Source organism: Sander vitreus, chromosome 14, assembly GCF_031162955.1.
Source record: "Sander vitreus isolate 19-12246 chromosome 14, sanVit1, whole genome shotgun sequence".
NCBI classification, from domain to species: Eukaryota; Metazoa; Chordata; class Actinopteri; order Perciformes; family Percidae; genus Sander; species Sander vitreus.
The window spans coordinates 7,038,229-7,056,225 of record NC_135868.1 but is presented as its reverse complement, the minus strand read 5'-3'; the positions used below and the strand labels follow the sequence as shown (position 1 = coordinate 7,056,225).

The 17,997-nt window shown below is 41.6% G+C and overlaps 1 protein-coding gene across 1 annotated transcript in view; it reads left to right on the top strand.

The window, feature by feature from the left end:
- The first annotated feature begins 2,695 nt into the window (after window positions 1–2,695).
- The window catches only part of macf1a (microtubule actin crosslinking factor 1a), a 219,733-nt gene continuing 204,431 nt past the window's right edge, over window positions 2,696–17,997 (top strand). Inside the window, exon 1 of the mRNA XM_078268399.1 lies at window positions 2,696–3,600. Coding sequence (XP_078124525.1) covers window positions 3,507–3,600 — 94 coding nt within the window. The 5' untranslated portion in view covers window positions 2,696–3,506. The remainder of the gene's footprint in view (window positions 3,601–17,997) is intronic.

The following is a 17,997-nucleotide window of genomic DNA, read 5'->3' as shown; positions in this document are numbered from 1 at the left end:
CGTACTTTGTCTTTAGATCTTGGAAGCTTAGAAATTCTCCACCTGCTGAAACTGTATATATTGCTGTCATACCTTTTTGTGCCCATTCTTTGAATACTGGATCATACGTCCCTGGCTTAAACTTTGAATCGTACGCAAACCACCTCAGAGTGCACATATCCCTCTTAAGTTTGTATTTTCTTACTACAACGCTCCATATTTCTAGTGTAAATGCTACTATTGGGTTCATAGCATGTCTCAAGGCACCTATCAAATGTTTATCCCCCACCACTATCTGGGTCTGATAGCCCTGTATTTCCCTCTCCATTTCTTTCCATTTAGACTCATAGTCAGGTGTACACCAACAGTCCAGTTGAGCTGCATAAAAATATTCTGTAAGGTTAGACAAAGCCATTCCCCCTTTACTTTTAGGAAGTTGAAGTGTCTTAAATTTGATTCTTGGTTTTTTACTATTCCAAATGAATCTAGAAATCAGCTTGTCCCAGGCTATACATTTGTTTTGGGGGATATTAATTGGAGGAGCTTGAAATAAATATAACAATTTAGGTAGAATATTCATTTTGACCGTCTGTATTCTAGCACTGAAGTCTAATGGAAGGGTAGACCACCTTTCAATATCTTTTTGAATGTTTTTATCGATTTCACTATAATTGTTTTCAAACATGTTGGTAAGTGTTTTAGTCAGAGTTACACCAAGATACTTCATTGTTTTAGAATTCCATTTTAAATGATATGCCTCTCTTATTTGTCGGGATGGAGAATAATTTAATTTGAGAATTTGTGTTTTTGATACATTCAGTTTATACCTTGAATAGTATTCATACGTTTCCAGTAGGGACATTAGGTGTGGGAAACATATATCTGGTTGTTCAAGGAAAATAATGACATCATCCGCGAAAAGGCCAATTATATGTTCTGTCCCATCTACATTGACACCCTGCAGTTCCCGACTCTGCCTTATTGCCTGTGCTAAGGGCTCGACATATAAGGCGAAAAGAGTAGGAGACAGACAACAACCTTGTCTTATCCCCCTCTCCAACTGAATCGTATTGGACAGGCTTCTGTTTACTCTGATCTTAGCTGTGGGCTCTCGATAAATAGTTTTAATACATCGGATTACATTTTCATTGAAGTCAAATCTCTTTAGTACCTCGTACAAGAATAACCAACTAACACTATCAAATGCCTTTTCGGCGTCTAAACTAACCAGAATTGTACTTGTGCCACTTTTTTGAGCATTGTCTAAAATATGGAGGGTACTTCTAATATTATCGTGTGTTTGGCGCCCTTTAATAAACCCAGTTTGAGCCTCATCAATCAGATCTGGTATGAGGGCCTCAAATCTCTTGCAAATAATTGATGTAAATAGTTTGTAGTCTACTTTTAAAAGTGAAATTCGGCCTATAGTTTTTGCATTCTTCTTTGTCTTTGCCTTCTTTAGGTAAAACTGTAACAATTGCTTCCTTCCACGATGGGGGGGGGGTCTCCGCCATCGTTAAGAGTCCAGTTAAAACAGGACATAAGCAAAGGTGTTAGCTCCTTCTGAAAGGCCTTGTACCATTATTTAACATTTACACACATCATGAGGTGATTAAAAATTGAAAAGACAACATACAAATAGGTGAACATAAACAAAAGTAAGTTTTTACAGTCACTCTGAGTTATTGTCATTTCTTTTGCCCACCACTAGGTGGGGATATAAAGGTTTCACACATTACAATAGCAGGTTGTCTTTCTAGGGAACCTTGTGCTATGTACTTTGTTTTTTATTATACGAGTTAACTGATAAAAGATGTTTAAAAAAAATCTGCTTTGACTGTAATCTTATGATGGATGTTTCTATATGAGTATGTTTATCTCCAGCTGTGTGTGCACTCTACTGGGAATGAAAGGTTTACTGGGACCTTGAGACTAGGGTCACAACAACCTCTCTCTCGCGTGTGTGTGTCCGTCCGCTGGCCTGTTTTGCTTTCATTATGAACATACTTATAACATACACACGTAATGTGATTGGACACTGAGTGTTTATGTCTCTGCTGTGATTTACCATTGTTTCTGACAATTTTGCATTGCAAAGTTAATTCCAAAACCTACCTATAGGCCTACCTATCAATAGGCTACTTCATCATAGGATACAAGTGGTCCCTACCTTTGAGGGGACAAGTGGACCCAACAGTATGCCAAGTAAATGCCTACTACACTTATGTTTCTCCCCTAATTTATTAGGGATATGTAATGTATCACCTGTAGTGATGTAATGAACAAGTTCAGTAATATTATCACGGCCACCAATTTAAAAATTGTTTATCGCCGTTAGATCCGCCATATTGTATTCCCCATCGTTCATCAACTCTCTCTACACCTGCTTCTTTGACAAATAGCTCACACACGCTAATTTAAAGTTTTCCCTCACAGGCTAAAACAATTGGTTAGTCCATGAGAATGTAGCCTAAGTAGCCTAATAACACATTATGAGTGTAGTAAATTTGTTTAATATCTGACACTGTAGAATTGGACCCTACTTGTATTTTTCTTGTGCCTTTGCCCAAGGGTTTAGTGATGTCTGTCACCGAGCGGTGCCCACCATCTGGGGGCGCTCCAGCTCCATTTTATCCACCGGCAGCCATAAGCTAGCTAGTGGTTCTACCCTACCCCACCGGCTCTGAAATTCCTGTGGCGGAGGTTCCTGGCGTGGCCGGTAGAGAGGGATGGAAGACAGCCACTGCAGGAAGAGCGGAGAAACCTGAGCAGAAGAGGGAGAGAGAGAGAGTGAGAGAAACGAACACATACACATTCACACGGAGGCAGAGACCGCAAAGCCGCTGATAGAAGCAGCCATTACGGCTGGGAAGCATGCTGGGAGCTCGGGCGGCTCGCCTCGGATCCACAGGACGCCGACACAGCCTTGGATAGGAAGCCCGAGGAGTCCGGATACTGTTTCGCCTGGAGCTCCGCCGATTTGAGGACGGAAACACACACTGCCCCCCCCTCTACGGACACTCATCTGGGTGTGTAGGATATATTCCCACCCTCATACACATACAGGAGGCACAAAAAGCAGCAGTCGCCGGGTGGAAGTCGATATTCAAGGAGGGACTGGTCGGAGAGACACACCGAGTAATGCGACTGTGTGTTCCCGCACACATACGTACACACACCGCGGTAATGGATAGATAGCGTTTATGTAACCTTAATTCAAGTAGATACTCGCATCTTAAATGTCCTACATTTTCATAAAAAACGCGCTCAGTTCAGGCTTTTGTTGACCTTTTTTATTCTCTTAGTATCCCTAAGGATTATCTAACCCTGCTAGAAAGTGAGCTACTGGGCTTTTAGTGTGCGTCAATGCATCAAATTAACTAGTTTCATACAAGGTGGTGTTGAATTGGACGCCGGGGAGAGGAAGGAGCCAGAGCTGGGGGCTTGACGCGCAGCAGCGGACCGGGTCACTGCGGTAGTCTGCAGGCCGACCCCTCTCTACTCCCAAGCCGGCTTGCAGAGCCACCATGGCCGGGTTCATACCGGGTCTGCTGCCGACAAACCATTCGCAGGAGAAGGAATTCGCCCAGGCGTACGAGGATGTGCTGGAGAGATATAAAGGTAAAGGGGAGAAGTAGCATACTCTATAGTGTACATAATCATATTATTTCTTAGAGTAAGCAAATATCAAAGTGAAGTTTCTCTGGCTAAGCCAAAAACAATTGACTAAAGTCACAGGATGAGCTGACTTTCTGTTGACCATTCATATGTCCCTCTGGGAATATTATAGGAATGTTTTCTGTCGGAGGATGAAAGAAATGGGTTGAAAAGACTTCAAACATGGGGCACAAAGTGTGTCTGGAAGTGTAAATTGATTTTCAGTTTCATAACCTAGATTGTTTTGTTGTTGATATTTAGGATAAACAAAGCTCTAGCTCTGCCACATTGTTGGCCTCCATCTGTATTGCACAGGGTAGGGGCGCATCGCATGCCCTGACTCTCTTCTAATCACTTGTGTGCTTTTGGTACACCAGAGGAAGCAGTTTTATGAAGTCGTCGTCGTCCCCCCCGCCCACCAGTGTCAGGGAATTTTCCCCACATGGCCTCACATTCCGCCTTGTGTTTGCTATTTGTGCTGTAAATATCAAAGCTGCTGCTCTGCAAGTCATTGGAAAGGTTTAGTTAGTCTCTGATGTTTTTTATTTTTATTTTTTAGATTTAAGATGAGATTAAATTAAGATGAGAAAAACCCTCTCAAACAAAGTGGTTCTATGCTTCTGCAGATGTCTTTCTGTGTGTGTGTGTCTCTCTTATTGTTACCCCCCTGCAGCAGTGGCGTTACCACCAGCATTGAGACTTGCCGTTTTATTATCCCAGTGACAGGGGCGCTTTAAAAATGAATGCCTCTACTGAAATTGACTGTGGTAGGGAGGGGGGTGGAGAGTGTGTTTGTGTGTAAGGAAGAGTATGGGGGTGCGGACAGCCAATAGACTCGGGTCTCATCTGTGATGCTGCTGCTGATGAAAAGGAGGTGGTTTAAATTATTGATTATTATAATGAAACTAAACTCCTCGGGGTTTGGGACTGTGTGGGAGACAAGTGGAGAGAGAGACAACATGGGATGAGGATGTTCATGCCATCAGCAGTTGTTTATTCCTCCTACATAAAGCATCTGTATAACAAACATGTCTAACCACAGAGGAAGAAGCCCTTTGGGAGATGGTAACAGTGACAGTTTGTTGCATCTTTGCTATGCCAACGCTTTGCCCGGCTCTTGTGCTTTGCAGGCCCTGACATAAGCTTTCTATTCAGGAAAGTGAAAACACGTGGCCATATCTGAAATATATCTAGGCCAAAATATGCCAATGTCTTCTGTGTCTCTCCTGAATAACACGTCCCTCAAATCTTTTTGCCCCAAATAGTTGCTTTTTACCGCAGCAATCGGTCCGCTTGGGGCATAGAAAGGAATAAATAACAGAAAACGATGTTAAATTAAGTTAGCAAAACTTTCCTTTGGCTAAAAAAAAAAAAACGTTCTGGCACTGACTTTATTGTTCTTTTGTAACAAATCCCACTCATAACTCAAGTTGGTTAAAACATATGCTGTTAGACCCAGGTCTGTATTTAATTAGCACACAGGGATTAGTATTTATGTTAATTATTAATGTTAAAATGACTCTAAATGGTAAAGGTAATACAGGTGTTAAAGTTTCTCAGGAGGCAGTAGTACTTCCATTAAATCTATCTTTCTCTCTCACACACTCCAGAGCACTTATAATTCAGACTGCAGGGTTTACTTCAGCACGCAGTCAGAACTGCTGTCCATTTCTCAGACCTGTAGCGAACGATTGCTATCCATTAAAGTAACATTTGTCGATTGCCTTCACAGTTCAATTTTATCTATGAGCAGAATTACTGATAAATAAATAAACAAGGCATTAGAGGTGGTGTTTCCCATGAGAGACGTGATTAAAGGAAGGGAACATAAGCACATTGATTTAAGTACTGGACATGAGCCTCTTGGGCCTTTTGGCCTTTTAGAAATCTCAACACGTCACTTCTACCTATGTTATTCAGCTGGAGGAATAAGTGCTATTGGGAAGAGATTTGTTACAAAAAGAGGTCAATTTTTTGATTTTTGTTTTATATAGAGTTGATAAAGTGTGGATCTACTACAGTTGTCCCACAGGCAAAGTAGGAAAATGTGTGAGTGACACGACCTAGCCCAAGCCCTCTCTGAAAGAATAGACACAGAAATGTGAACTTGGCGTCCTGCTTGCGGCGTCACTTGACTGAAACTGGAGTGGGGACATTTGATCCAGCTTAAATAATTCACAAGGGTGGTAGGGTGTTTGTGCTTGTGTGTAACTGCTGTGCAACAATGACAGGATATCTAAAGCAGTAGCGACAGGATCATATATGGAAAAACACTGGGACCTGACTCGGAAAACACACACAGTCTGAGTCAGTGGAAAACCCGTTGATTCAGGGCAAATTGACAGCAACATTCACACATTATATTTATTCAAAGAGCTCCATAATTATTTTGTAGCATGCAACATGTTTTTTTTTTTCTAATTGGATGAGTATAATAACATTTACATAGGCTTAAGAGAAGCTTAAAAGTGCGCCAAACATGACAGATACACAACAGTCCATGAAAATCCTCTCAGAGCCAAATATAAGTCCGGAAACATGGGAGGAAACAGAACAATTGGACATTTAGAAGAACAAGATGGTCAGGAAACCAGCATCCATAACTTTTACAAATATAGACAGTAGAAAATGTATCTGTACTGTGTGGATGGGTTTGTATTCCAGAAACAAATTTAAGTAAGCATTTACATACAGTGTTAACTTGTCAGAGTACATTTATTTAGTCTTGTATGGAGTTTCAATTTAGTTATGCCAAACAATCTTTCTCAGTCTGGGTAAACTCCATGTCTTGGGTAAACTGAGCCGCCAGCTGTGTGTGTGTGTGTGTGTGTGTGTGTGTGTGTGTGTGTGTGTGTGTGTGTGTGTGTGTGTGTGTGTGTGTGTGTGTGTGTGTGTGTGTGTGTGTGTGTGTGTGTGTGTGTGTGTGTGTGTGTGTGTGTGTGGTCTTCAAATGTGTGTGTGTGTCAGTGGGATTCAAAATTGTTGCAGTCAGATCTTTGGCTGAGGATGGCATCACAATGTTCTTTCTGTATACTTGGTTAACACCTCTAACTCATCAGTCTGCAGGCAGTGCCAGTCAGCTCAGTCCTCCTGCTGCCCTGTCAGTGTGTTTGCATACACGTGTGTTGACCTTCTAAACTGGTATGTAGCTGCGACGCAAAGGACGCATTCTTTGTGGCTTTTTCTCGCCCATTAGGATTAATGTTTTACTGTGCTTTTGTGTTTGTAAGTCACACATAAGTTCACACACACTCTTTTAAAGTGCTCATATTATGCTCATTTCCAGGTTCACAATTGTATTTAGATGTTGAACACCATATTTTTGTTGTACTGCACATTGCTGCAGCTCCTCTTTTCACCCTGTGTGTTGAGCTCTCTGTTTTAGCTACAGAGTGAGACATCTCACTTCTGTTCCATCTTTGTTTGGAGTCGCACATGTGCAGTAGCTAGGTAAGGACCACTAGCCATTAAGAAGCAGAGTTTGAAGGCGTGCCACGCTAGCAGCTAGGCGATCATGTGTTACAAGTGACGCACACTCACACAGACATTTGAACACAGATGCTGACAGACACAGTTTGGCTCTCACGATGATCATACTTTTCAAATAAAATCCAATGGGGCATTCTCTTAAGTGATATAACAGACTTGCACCCAAAAAAGCTTAGGATTTGGCGTCACCTCCCTCACTGTCACCCGCAGACTATACCCCCTCCTGGTGTTGAGGGCCAGACCTCCAATTGCAGTGAGTATGCTGGACAGGGCTACAAAGGGCTATTACCTTCATTACAGATAAAACTGCAGATAGGAACAATAAAGTTTCTCTGTTAATCATTTTGTCTGTAAAACTCACAAAATTGTGAAAAATGCCCATCACAATACCCCATAATCCTTAATGAGACATTGAAATTGCTTGTTTTGTCTGACCAATAGTCCAAGACCCAATGATACAGAGTAGCATGCTGTAGTTGTGTAAAACGCTGGACGAGGGACTGCGTGCAGATGTCAATGTTACCTTGTGTAACTTGTCCGCTCTGTGATACACTGTCCAGAGTTTTTTTGCAGCTTAAAATGATCCCAAACCTTCCGTCGTTTCCTCCGCCTGTCTCCTCTCTTAACCCCTCACTATTTTCGCTCTCTTCCTTCAACTTGTAATCTGCGCCGTCAGTCTCCACAGCAGCGTCAGCCCGTCGTGCGACAGTAATAATCATCCGTGCGGAAACACCGCGGTATACAACGTCAATTACATTGTTTAAACAGAGAATTTTGCATCGAGGACTTTTAGTAATCGAATTATTCAAGTTACTTGAGGACTCGTTTCAGCCCTAATGTAATTGTTTCAGCTTTAATACTGGCGTTTGCATCCCATTGCTGTATTGAGCAACTTTATTAAAATGATTCATCTGGAGCCCTCTGGGCAATATGGCTGAGATCAATGTAATGATATTAAGAATAGGTTTCCGATATGGTTACCATGATATGGCAACTCGCATATAAAATCATCAAACTGATATTAATAACTCAGCATTTTGCTTGAAATCATAAATTTGTACAAACGTAACGTTGTAAAACCATACTTAGATATGATCATAATACAGTTTTACTGAAAGTCAAGGTCAATTATTGCTGACCCTGAAAAGACTCACAGAGGTCTGTGAACTAAAAAGGGAGACAGGAAGTGCACAGAGCATCAGGAAGGGCTAGGAGTTGAGTGTTTGCTGACATTCAGCATTTTCATGGGATACAGGAAGTGTCAGGCCGGTGCAGGCCAGCGCTTCCTGTCTCTCCAGATCTGTGTTTGTACCTGCCTCACCGATTCGCCACACACTGTGGACAAACAAAGGACGCCTGTACTTTTCCAACCACCTCAAGAATCCATATTAAAGTGTATCTGTCGCTGCTTTGAATATGCCATCTTTAACATCAGCCTTTATGTGTCCTGTCTCTGTACCTCTGTCTGAGGTACACCTCTGGACTAATGTGACCCTATTAGAGGCAAAATTAAAATGTTTGCGATTACATTAACGGGCAACGTGTGAAAATGTGTTCTTCTCTTTTGCAACTGGTTAGTCAACCACTCCTCTCTGACACTGGAGGAAAGAAGAGGGCGAAGAGAGATGGAAAAGGAGCTAAACATGTAGAGATGGAGAGGTTTAGTCTCAGGAGAGGAGGGGATGGGAAGTAGAAAGAGACAGAATGTAGACTAGAAGACGAAACAACTTGACTGAATATCGGAGAGAAGATATAGATGTAACCGCAGAGTGAAAGAGGTGAAGAGAGGCAGACATGCTATCGGCCGGTCTCCGAGTTGGATCATTACAGCTGGATTTTTCTACGTGGCCTAGTTTTTCCCCTCCAACTCCCTTGCGCCTGCTCTCCTCTCACGGTGGATCTGTGCCCGCAAGAACACTACCTCCTCCTCCCCGTCCTCTTCAATCATCCAGCACAATCTTTCTGTCTCTCTCAGCTCACACCCCCGTCAAACCTTTGTCAGTATTTTTCATCTACTGTACAGTTGTTGTCACTTCAGGAGCTGCAAATAAAGTTTTATAATGACTTTTATTATGATTTGGAAAACAACTCTGTGACATGTTACAGATATATATATATATATATATATATATATATATATATATATATATATATATATATATATATATACATACACATACACACACACAATATTATTGATCTCATTGTTGCTCTTTTCTGCGTTATAGAAGTTTCATTTGCTTTTCTCTGTCTTCGTCCGGTCTTCGCTTTTCTTCTCACTATCGATTCTTCCTACTTTCTTCCTTTCGTCTACATTTTCCCACGCACTCTCACTTCGCTAATTTCATTATCTCTTAATTCTTCCTCCCCCTCTTCTTGTTCTTCTTCTTCTTCTTCTTCTCTTTCCTTCGCTCTTTCCCTGCCTCTTCCCTCCTCCCCTCTCTGATTTCCCGTCTTTCCCCGGTTGCTTCCTGTTTGGTCACATTCTCCAGCTGCACCTGACTGTGTTGGCAGGGAAAACCAAACGCTGTCAGAGCTGCGGCAGGGAGAACGAAATGCTGACCGAGCTTGGAAGCTTGCACTGCTGTCCGTAGTAGGAGAGGTGAAGCTGGGGGGAAGCCTTCAGGGAAATCAAACGCTCCCAGAGCTCTGGGCTCCACTAGGAGGCCTCTCCTCCCTGCTGGGACAGAACGCTTGTTATTAATGCATTAAAAATGGAGATCAGGAATATTGGAAACGTATTGAGTTAGTGAGATAAAGACATAAGCACTTTTCTACTTGCAAGACACAAAATTACTAACGGAAAGAAAGATTGATTGTTTAATTTTAATAGTATCAGACATATTTACAGTGAGGACAGTGCAAGTAAAATAAACGACACCACAGAATGCAAACAAAAAAAAGAACTCAGTTATAGTGACGCCCAGCTGCTGTATGTATATCAGCTAAAAAGAAAAATACTGCAGTGTCAAAATTAGGTCTCTCTTGCGCTCTCCACATTTTATCTTTACATGCAGTCTCTCCTCCCCTTTCTTCCCTGTTCCCCCCACTCTTTCGCCCCCTTTTCTCCACCCTCTTACTGTTCGCTCCTCTCTGTAGCCCTCAGGGCTCTTACATAACCAGCACCCAGCTGATTTTCAGTAAAACAATCAATGAGCTTCGTTGTGTGAGTGTGTGCGTGCGTGTGTCATGGGAGAAAATTCAGTTGAATGGTTGTGCAGGCTGCAGCCAGCCAGTGTGAAATATTTGCCCCAACGTATAAATGTGTGTGTTGGTGCATATTAGTGCGTTTGTGTGTTTGGTAACAGGGGCCCTCTCTTCTGTCAGCAGCACACAGGGCCTGTGTTCATGACAGCCTGTAACAGTGAAGGCTGTGTGGCCCGACCCACATCTTTAAAAACTTTTCTCCAGTGTTGCGTGGCGGTTGTCGGAGCCGCAGAGGGACGTTTGTTTCATCTCTGTTTGTGCATACTGGATGGTGAATGTAATCGCTGAAAAAGAGGGGGAGGAATCTCAGGCTGTGTGTTTGTGTGTCAGTGTCTGCATTAATTTGAAGGAAAAAAGATAGGTCGAGAATATCAGTAGATGTTGCCATGCAAGCCAAAAGAGGCTGGAAAAAAAGAGATCTAGCTGTATTCATATTATTGGTGTATCTCAATGTGGATGGAGATCTTTACAGAAACGACTTCAAGAACATAAGTGTGGAAGCATTTTATTTTCACCCATCAACAGCGTTTTCAAATTTAGCCGGCTTATTGTGAACAAACTCGTTTGTGTGTGTGTGTGTGTGCGCGTGCGTGTGTTCGTTCGTTCCTTGGAGCTGCGCCATGACTCGATAATAAGGCTCCGCAAGGAAACCGAGGGAAGAACACACTGCTGTTGCTTTGACCTTTGTGACACACAGTCACATCCAATCTCAGACTAAGGCTGAATTTGAAAAGACATCTTTTCCTTTCCGTTCAGATCACATCATCTGGCATCCAAAAAATAGCTGTCTAGGGTGAAAATGCCGGCCGTGCTTTTTCAGATGGAAGGGTAAAACGGTGACATGAGCCTGATTGGATGTGGCTCGAGGCTGTGTAGTAGTAAAGTTATGAAACAACTTTCTGTTGCCGCTAACCCATTCTGTGAAATGTCAACAGAGCCACTTGCGTAGCACAGCTGTTGCCATTAACCTGTATTCATGTTTATTCTGTCAGGTAAGGATATGATCATAAACCAGGAATTTGATGGGCGTGTCAGTGCAGCAGGAATTGCACTTCATCTGGTTAACAGGTAGTTTGTTCAGTTTAGTGACTGCAGAAATGAAAAATGGAAATAAGAACAACTAATTCACGAGATTAGCTGTATGAATATCCGTTTAACCAGATGAGACTCAGCAGAGGAACTGGGCTGTGTCTGTCCCACTTCTTACCAGATGTTTGCTGTGAAGCTGTTTTGTTGTTTGACCGCTGAAAGAGGCTGAAAAAAAAGAGATCTAGCTGTATTCATATTATTGGTGTATCTCAATGTGGATGGAGATCTTTACAGAAACGACTTCAAAACATAAGTGTGGAAGCATTTTATTTTCACCCATCAAGTGTTTTCAAATTTAGCCGGCTTATTGTGAACAAACTCGTGTGTGTTTGTGTGGCAGTAGAGCATTCAAGATGAAGTAAGACGACGACGGGGAGAGACGGTTAATAAATTAGTCATGGACGCTGCTCTAAAAGCAATATAGGGGACCAGTGGTTAGTCTGCAGTGTGAATCGATTGCACACTGCTGGACCGGGGCGGAACACACACACTAGTCCCCTATAGGGCATCATCTGTCTGAAGGCTATACTGCATCCTCTCTCTTTTTCCCCCTTCTGTAATCCTTTTTCATTTCCCTCGCCTCCACAAGGAGACTTAATGGTTGGCCTTTTGAGAAGTGTTCAAATATTCTTTTGGTGCTAATTCACAGATTAGCTTGTGCGTTTGTCTGTCTCATTGGCCTACTATGTGCGGCGAGGCTGAGCCGCTGATGCCAATTCTGTCTTTCAGTGTTGATTTAGCTCCTTGACTCTCCTTCATTTCTCTTCCACCTCCCTTTTCATTCTCTAGTTTTCTTATCTCTTCCTGTTTCTACTTGTTCATAACCACTATTCTGGAGAGAAGAGCTGTATTACTTTCTTAATCTTCTACTCTTTCACCCCTTCACTCCCCTTTATACTCTCCATGTTAATTTTCTGATGAAGGCAGGAAGCTGTTGCCGGTTGAAGAAGGTAAATCTATACCTCCCCATGTCTCTCCATCATCCTGTCATTCAGATAGATGTTATTCAATCAGTCTCTACCTCAGTGAGATAGAAGGCTGAGGGGTGGGATGCTATAGTAGACGCCTTTTATCTGTGTATTTGCGTGTAAGGTATTCCACATGTCTGGAAACGTGATACTTCAAATCTTATCAGATTTATCACGGACATGCAGAGACATTTAAAAAAATGACTATACACAGGTGAACTACAAATTCTAAAGGCCTGATAGAAGAAGTAATAGACAAACAGACAGTAAGAATATAACCGTAAAGACGATGCACAAAGGCACATTTTAAAGCTCAATTGAAGAAAGGCAGAATAAACAAGATTATATAATATATATTTTTTTTTTCTAAATCGGTTTGGTCCACATATCTTTGACCAGAATCAGGAGAAAGGCGTCAGTGGGGGTAGTGTCTGTTGACGCCCAGGGCAGCTAATGTTGGAGTTTTGATTGTTTTTGAGTCATGCTGAGTTGTTGAAACATGAAAAAAAAAAAATATATATATATAATATATTTATTTTTTGCTCCTGCAGCTCAGCAGCAAATTACTGTTTGTTTTCAAACTATTCATACTCATGATACTATAAAGTTTGTTCATTTAAAACACTCTATATGACATAAGTTGCCTTAGCAATTTATTTTAACATGTGAACCAGCATCAGATTTGTATTTCCAGTTCAAGATTTCTTCACCAATCTAATTCCTCTAAGTCAGTATCTTTTTTTTTTTTTTTTTTTTTTTAAGAGAAGAGAGACATTATTATGAACCATTTAAGTATCCAAGGAGATCATTTAAGTATCTATATACTATACCATATGTTTTGTCCAGGCCCTCTAATAACTGTGTGAATTGGCAGTCCAGTCTGATTGGACGGGTGTGTTGCTCTTAGATCCCGTTAGATGAAAGGATGTGCTGAGTGGCTGTGAGTGTCGACCCCGGCTTGTGACTGCGAGAGAGGCAGGGTGACTTTTAATCTGCTCCAATTCTTTCAGCCTGTGACTCTCAGCTGACTGCACACTCACTGTGGGACACTAGGTCACACACTGGAGCTGGGCCACTTACTCTAGCAGGTACACACACACACACACACAAACACAAACACAAACACACACACACACACACACACACACACACACACACACACACACACACACACAAACGATTTGATTTGTAGATTACTCCTGTCATTCCCAACCTTGAAGGAGTTGTGAGACGACAAACAGGGCAGGAAAGCAGAAAAAAAACAGACCTCAGACCTTCTTCTAATCTTTGCTTTTTTAGCCTTGTGAATAACTGGATAATATGTCCAATTTTATTCCTCAAATTACTCAAACAATCACTTTTTGGTAGCCTGACAAGCCAGACCCACATCAAGATGTTGGGTCTGGGAACTCACCATTGACAGGGCTCAATCCGAGGGGCGGGATAAACTAAGCTAACTTTTTGGTTGACTTTGTCATAAATACAGTAACTGATTCCTGTTTTTTTAAATGTGAGGATTTGCTGCTTTTCTCCATTTCATAACTACTAAGGGCTAGGGCTGAAAGATTTTTGAAAATAATCTAATTGCGATTTTCTTTCAAAAATATTGCGTTTGCTGTTCAATATGCGACTATTTTTTAAGCTCTTTGTCTTCTGTATTATTCAACAAAGACAAGCAGTAAATCATTGTATAGTATGAACAACACAAGATTAGATAGATTAAACAAACTGTTCTTTCCTGGAGGCCAGGCCTGTATGTGATGATGAAATTAGGTGATGCATGAATTTATATGAATGACATCTTTTATTTAACTACTTCAGTCACAGTAGTATACTGAGCACTGACCAAGCCTGGTGTAAACATTTATATGAAAGTCAGAAACAAATCACACGAACTAAAGTGCAGATTGCAGAAATATAAAAACAAATTTACATTTAATTATCATTTACTGTAATAAACATATGTAAACATGTGGATTGCACATGACAGACAGTTAAATAAGTAAAAATATAGTATATACAGTATATACAACGGTGTATTTTTTTTTTTACAGCGCACACAGAGGAGTTGCCCCCAGCCCCTCCCCCTCATGAAGTTGCGTGCCGTGTGCATGACAGTGTCAACATTGCACTCACACTCAGAGACAGAGAGGCTATCGTTACGTTAGCAGTAGCATGCTGCTGCTTGTCTTGCCGTGGGTTTAACTGTACTAATAAAACCGTTGAAACAACGCAGCCACGCTGCTGTGAAAGCTCCCCGAACGTCATTTATCAGAGTCTGGTTGTTACCCCTCCCCGTGGCAGTCTCCTCCACTCCATATCTTTATAACGGAGCTAGCTAACTGGAGCTAACCGCTAATCAGAGCTAATTGTTGCTAACCGAGCCTTCAGCTCTGCGTGCCTGTATCCATTAACTGCATGTATGGACTCGAGCCAGAATAAAACCCTTCATTTTATTAAAATGGCTGTAAAAGTTTTAAACTACAACTCAGAGTTGTTTGAATGACAGAAATCTGCTCAAGGTACGGCGTAGCGTTAGCGTGCTAAGTTGATGCTTTCTCTGCGGGTGTAGACTGATTTGCTCTTGCGAGTCACGTGACCAAATTGCAGCCTTTGCGATTAGGAAATCGCGTCTTAACATATCGCGATATTATCGCAAATGCAATTAATCGTTCAGCCCTACTAAGGGCCCTATTTTAACGATCTGAGCGCACGGCGTGAAGCGCACGGTGCAGGTTTGTTAGAACGTGTCCAAATCCACTTTTGGTAGTTTGACGGTGGAAAAAAGGGTCCGTGCGCCAGGCGCATGGTTCAAAAGAGTTGTACTTAGTGTCTTCATTAATTCATAGGTATGTTTTGGGCGCAACATGCAATAAACCAATCAGAGTGTCATCACCCATTCCCTTTAAAAGCCAGGCGCGTTTGTAGCTTGGCACATTGCTATTAAGATGGCGGATTTGCACCATAATATTTTTATTTGTGATCTTTTGCATGTTTGTGTGCTGCTGCACTTCCCTATGTGTGTGTAATTAAAATACCAAAGACACTTGCGTCGGGATTTGCGCCGCGGGTGCAAGATAGGGCCCAAAGTGTTTTAGGCATCTTAAAATAAGCATTTTTACTATTCTTTACAGACATTTCTATTAGATTGACTACAGTTGAAGAAATTGGTAATAGAATTAGCCATTAGATGCAGCCCTAATTGCCATAGAATCTGTGTTGAGTGTTTGTTTATTAAACACATTTCTCTGTCCACTCCTCTTTGATACCTTTTCCCAGTGTATTGCTAACAATCCACACTCCATAAGCCTTGTGTGTCAATATGTGTGTCTGAGCGTCTCCTCGTTGCCGTGAGGTGGTGTGAGGATTTGCCATTCAAATCAGGTTGGGAGGGTAATCTGGTCCATCCTGGCAGAACGTCACACAGACAGCCCCCCAGTGGGGACCGAGCCCTAATCCCATTCATCCACTTTAGTACACAAACGCCATGGCGAGGAACTAGGACTCCCCCCCGCTGTCACAGTGGACTGCTCCATTCCCTCACATCTCTGCCGTTTCAGGCCTGTACCACTGATGCTGCTGCTACAGGGGGTTCACTGTGGTTCTTACGTGATTCAGGGTGGCACTGGCATCATGGAGTAGTAGGCAGCCTGTCAAACTTCAAATCCTATCCTACAGACTACAGAAAACCTCTTTGTTTGGTACAGATCCTCACAGAAATCCTACTAAAATCATTTTGTAAATTTTAAAACAACTTTAGTTGACTAATATATTAAGCTCTTTTGTCATATGTTAAGTCTGTTGCAAATTGTGGCTGTTTTTCCTGAGAATAATGAGAATAACGATACAAACATGATCATTCCCTCCAATATCGTGACTCATATTGCAATCGCAATATCGGTCAAAAGTAATTGCAATTGGATATTTTCCTCATATCGTGCAGCCCTACTTTTGATTTGATTTCTTGATGAACAGAAAGCTGATTGTCTTTCAGAGAGATACAATTTGGCAGTTTTAACAGATGCTGAAGTTAAGCCATATCACAAGAGTTGAATCTCTCTTTGCCGCTAAGACCCTGACATCACAGTAGTCACAGTTCCGATTCATTCTGCACCTGCAGCCTTTGACATTAAATGGCACACTGTTGTCCTGCACTCCCTCACGATTGCTGCAATTAGTTTACACTTAATTGATTTAAGTGTCTTTCTTTTAATTGTGGATCCTTTTCAAATCCAACAATCCTTTTTTTTGTGTCAGCAGTAATGTCCTCCTTTTTCTCCTCTCACCTCGGAGAACATGAGGGATTTCTTTTAGGTGGTGGATAACAACATGGGGACAGGAAAGGTTCACATTTTTATTAGTGTTTCCGTTAAGGTCTCTTTTTAAATCATGGCTTTCAAACAGAAAGCTAGCCTCTTTCAAAGGGGTTTTAGTGGATTCTCTGCATCCTGTCAAATATTTCTAGTGGTTTTACTGTCTTCATTAGTTTTTATAATTGGAGAATATACAAACTTTTGCTTTTTTGTTAATTGTTTTTACCCTATCATCCACAGTCATGTTGTCTTGCCGATTTTAGTTAAACGTCATTAAAAGTTAAAAGTGTTCAAGAGAAAAATGTAACTTTATCAAACACTGATGCTACATTGGAGTTCTTACATTAAAATGTTCGAGAAACCCTGCCCTTCAAATAGTTATAGCAACTTGGGCAGAGTTGCTCAAAAAGGCCAAATAGTTACTCAGGTTATCGCTGCAGGAATACGCCCTGCTAATGTTTTTAGACATTGTATGTTGTAGCCTTGGTGCTGATGTTTACTGTCCTCGTCCTGAACCTCTGCAGCACCCTCTGTGTGGTCTTGTGAGTGTAAAGACTTTGGATTCGTCGTCTTATTTTTATCTGTCCTTGATGAAACCCCTATCATACCATTCTCATGACACACTCTCTCCTTCACCTCCTCCCTCTTTCCTTTTTTTCGCCCCCCCCGTCCATTTATGCACTACCATTTCCAAGACCAGAAACGGTGAGGGGAGGCAGGTTTTTCTTTTTCATATCTGTCATATTTGATTGAGACTCTTTCATTGCCATTTTCCGTTATCTTCATCTCAGCTGTGTTTTTTATCTTCTCTTTTCTACATCTCACTTTGTTGCTGTCACGTGATTATTTTTCACACTCTCGCTCTTCTTTTTTCTTTTCATCATCCCTTTCTCTTTTCCTCCTCCTCCTCCTCCTCCTCCTCTCTATCTTTACTAGGTCAGTAGTCAGAGCTGTTGTTAGTTTCTTACAGCTCCAGCTCCTTCGCTTAAAAGGCTTTGCTCCTAATTGAGAAACTCTAAAATTACCATCCTGCAGGCAAGACTGTCTCTGAGAGCATGAATATCATTCAGGGTTTGTGTGAATGTGTGCGTTTTCATTTTCTGTCTCAATTTATTAGCACTGGGGTGCATGCAGTCTCTTATTAGGATTGAGCTAATCAGCTGCTTTTCAGCAGATGAACTGTCAATCAGAAACATTCTTGTTCATCAGCCATTAATTGAATAATGCATTTTTTGTTTAACACAGCGAACATTTACATCATCAGCAGATAAATAAGTTCCACATTAGTAGAACAT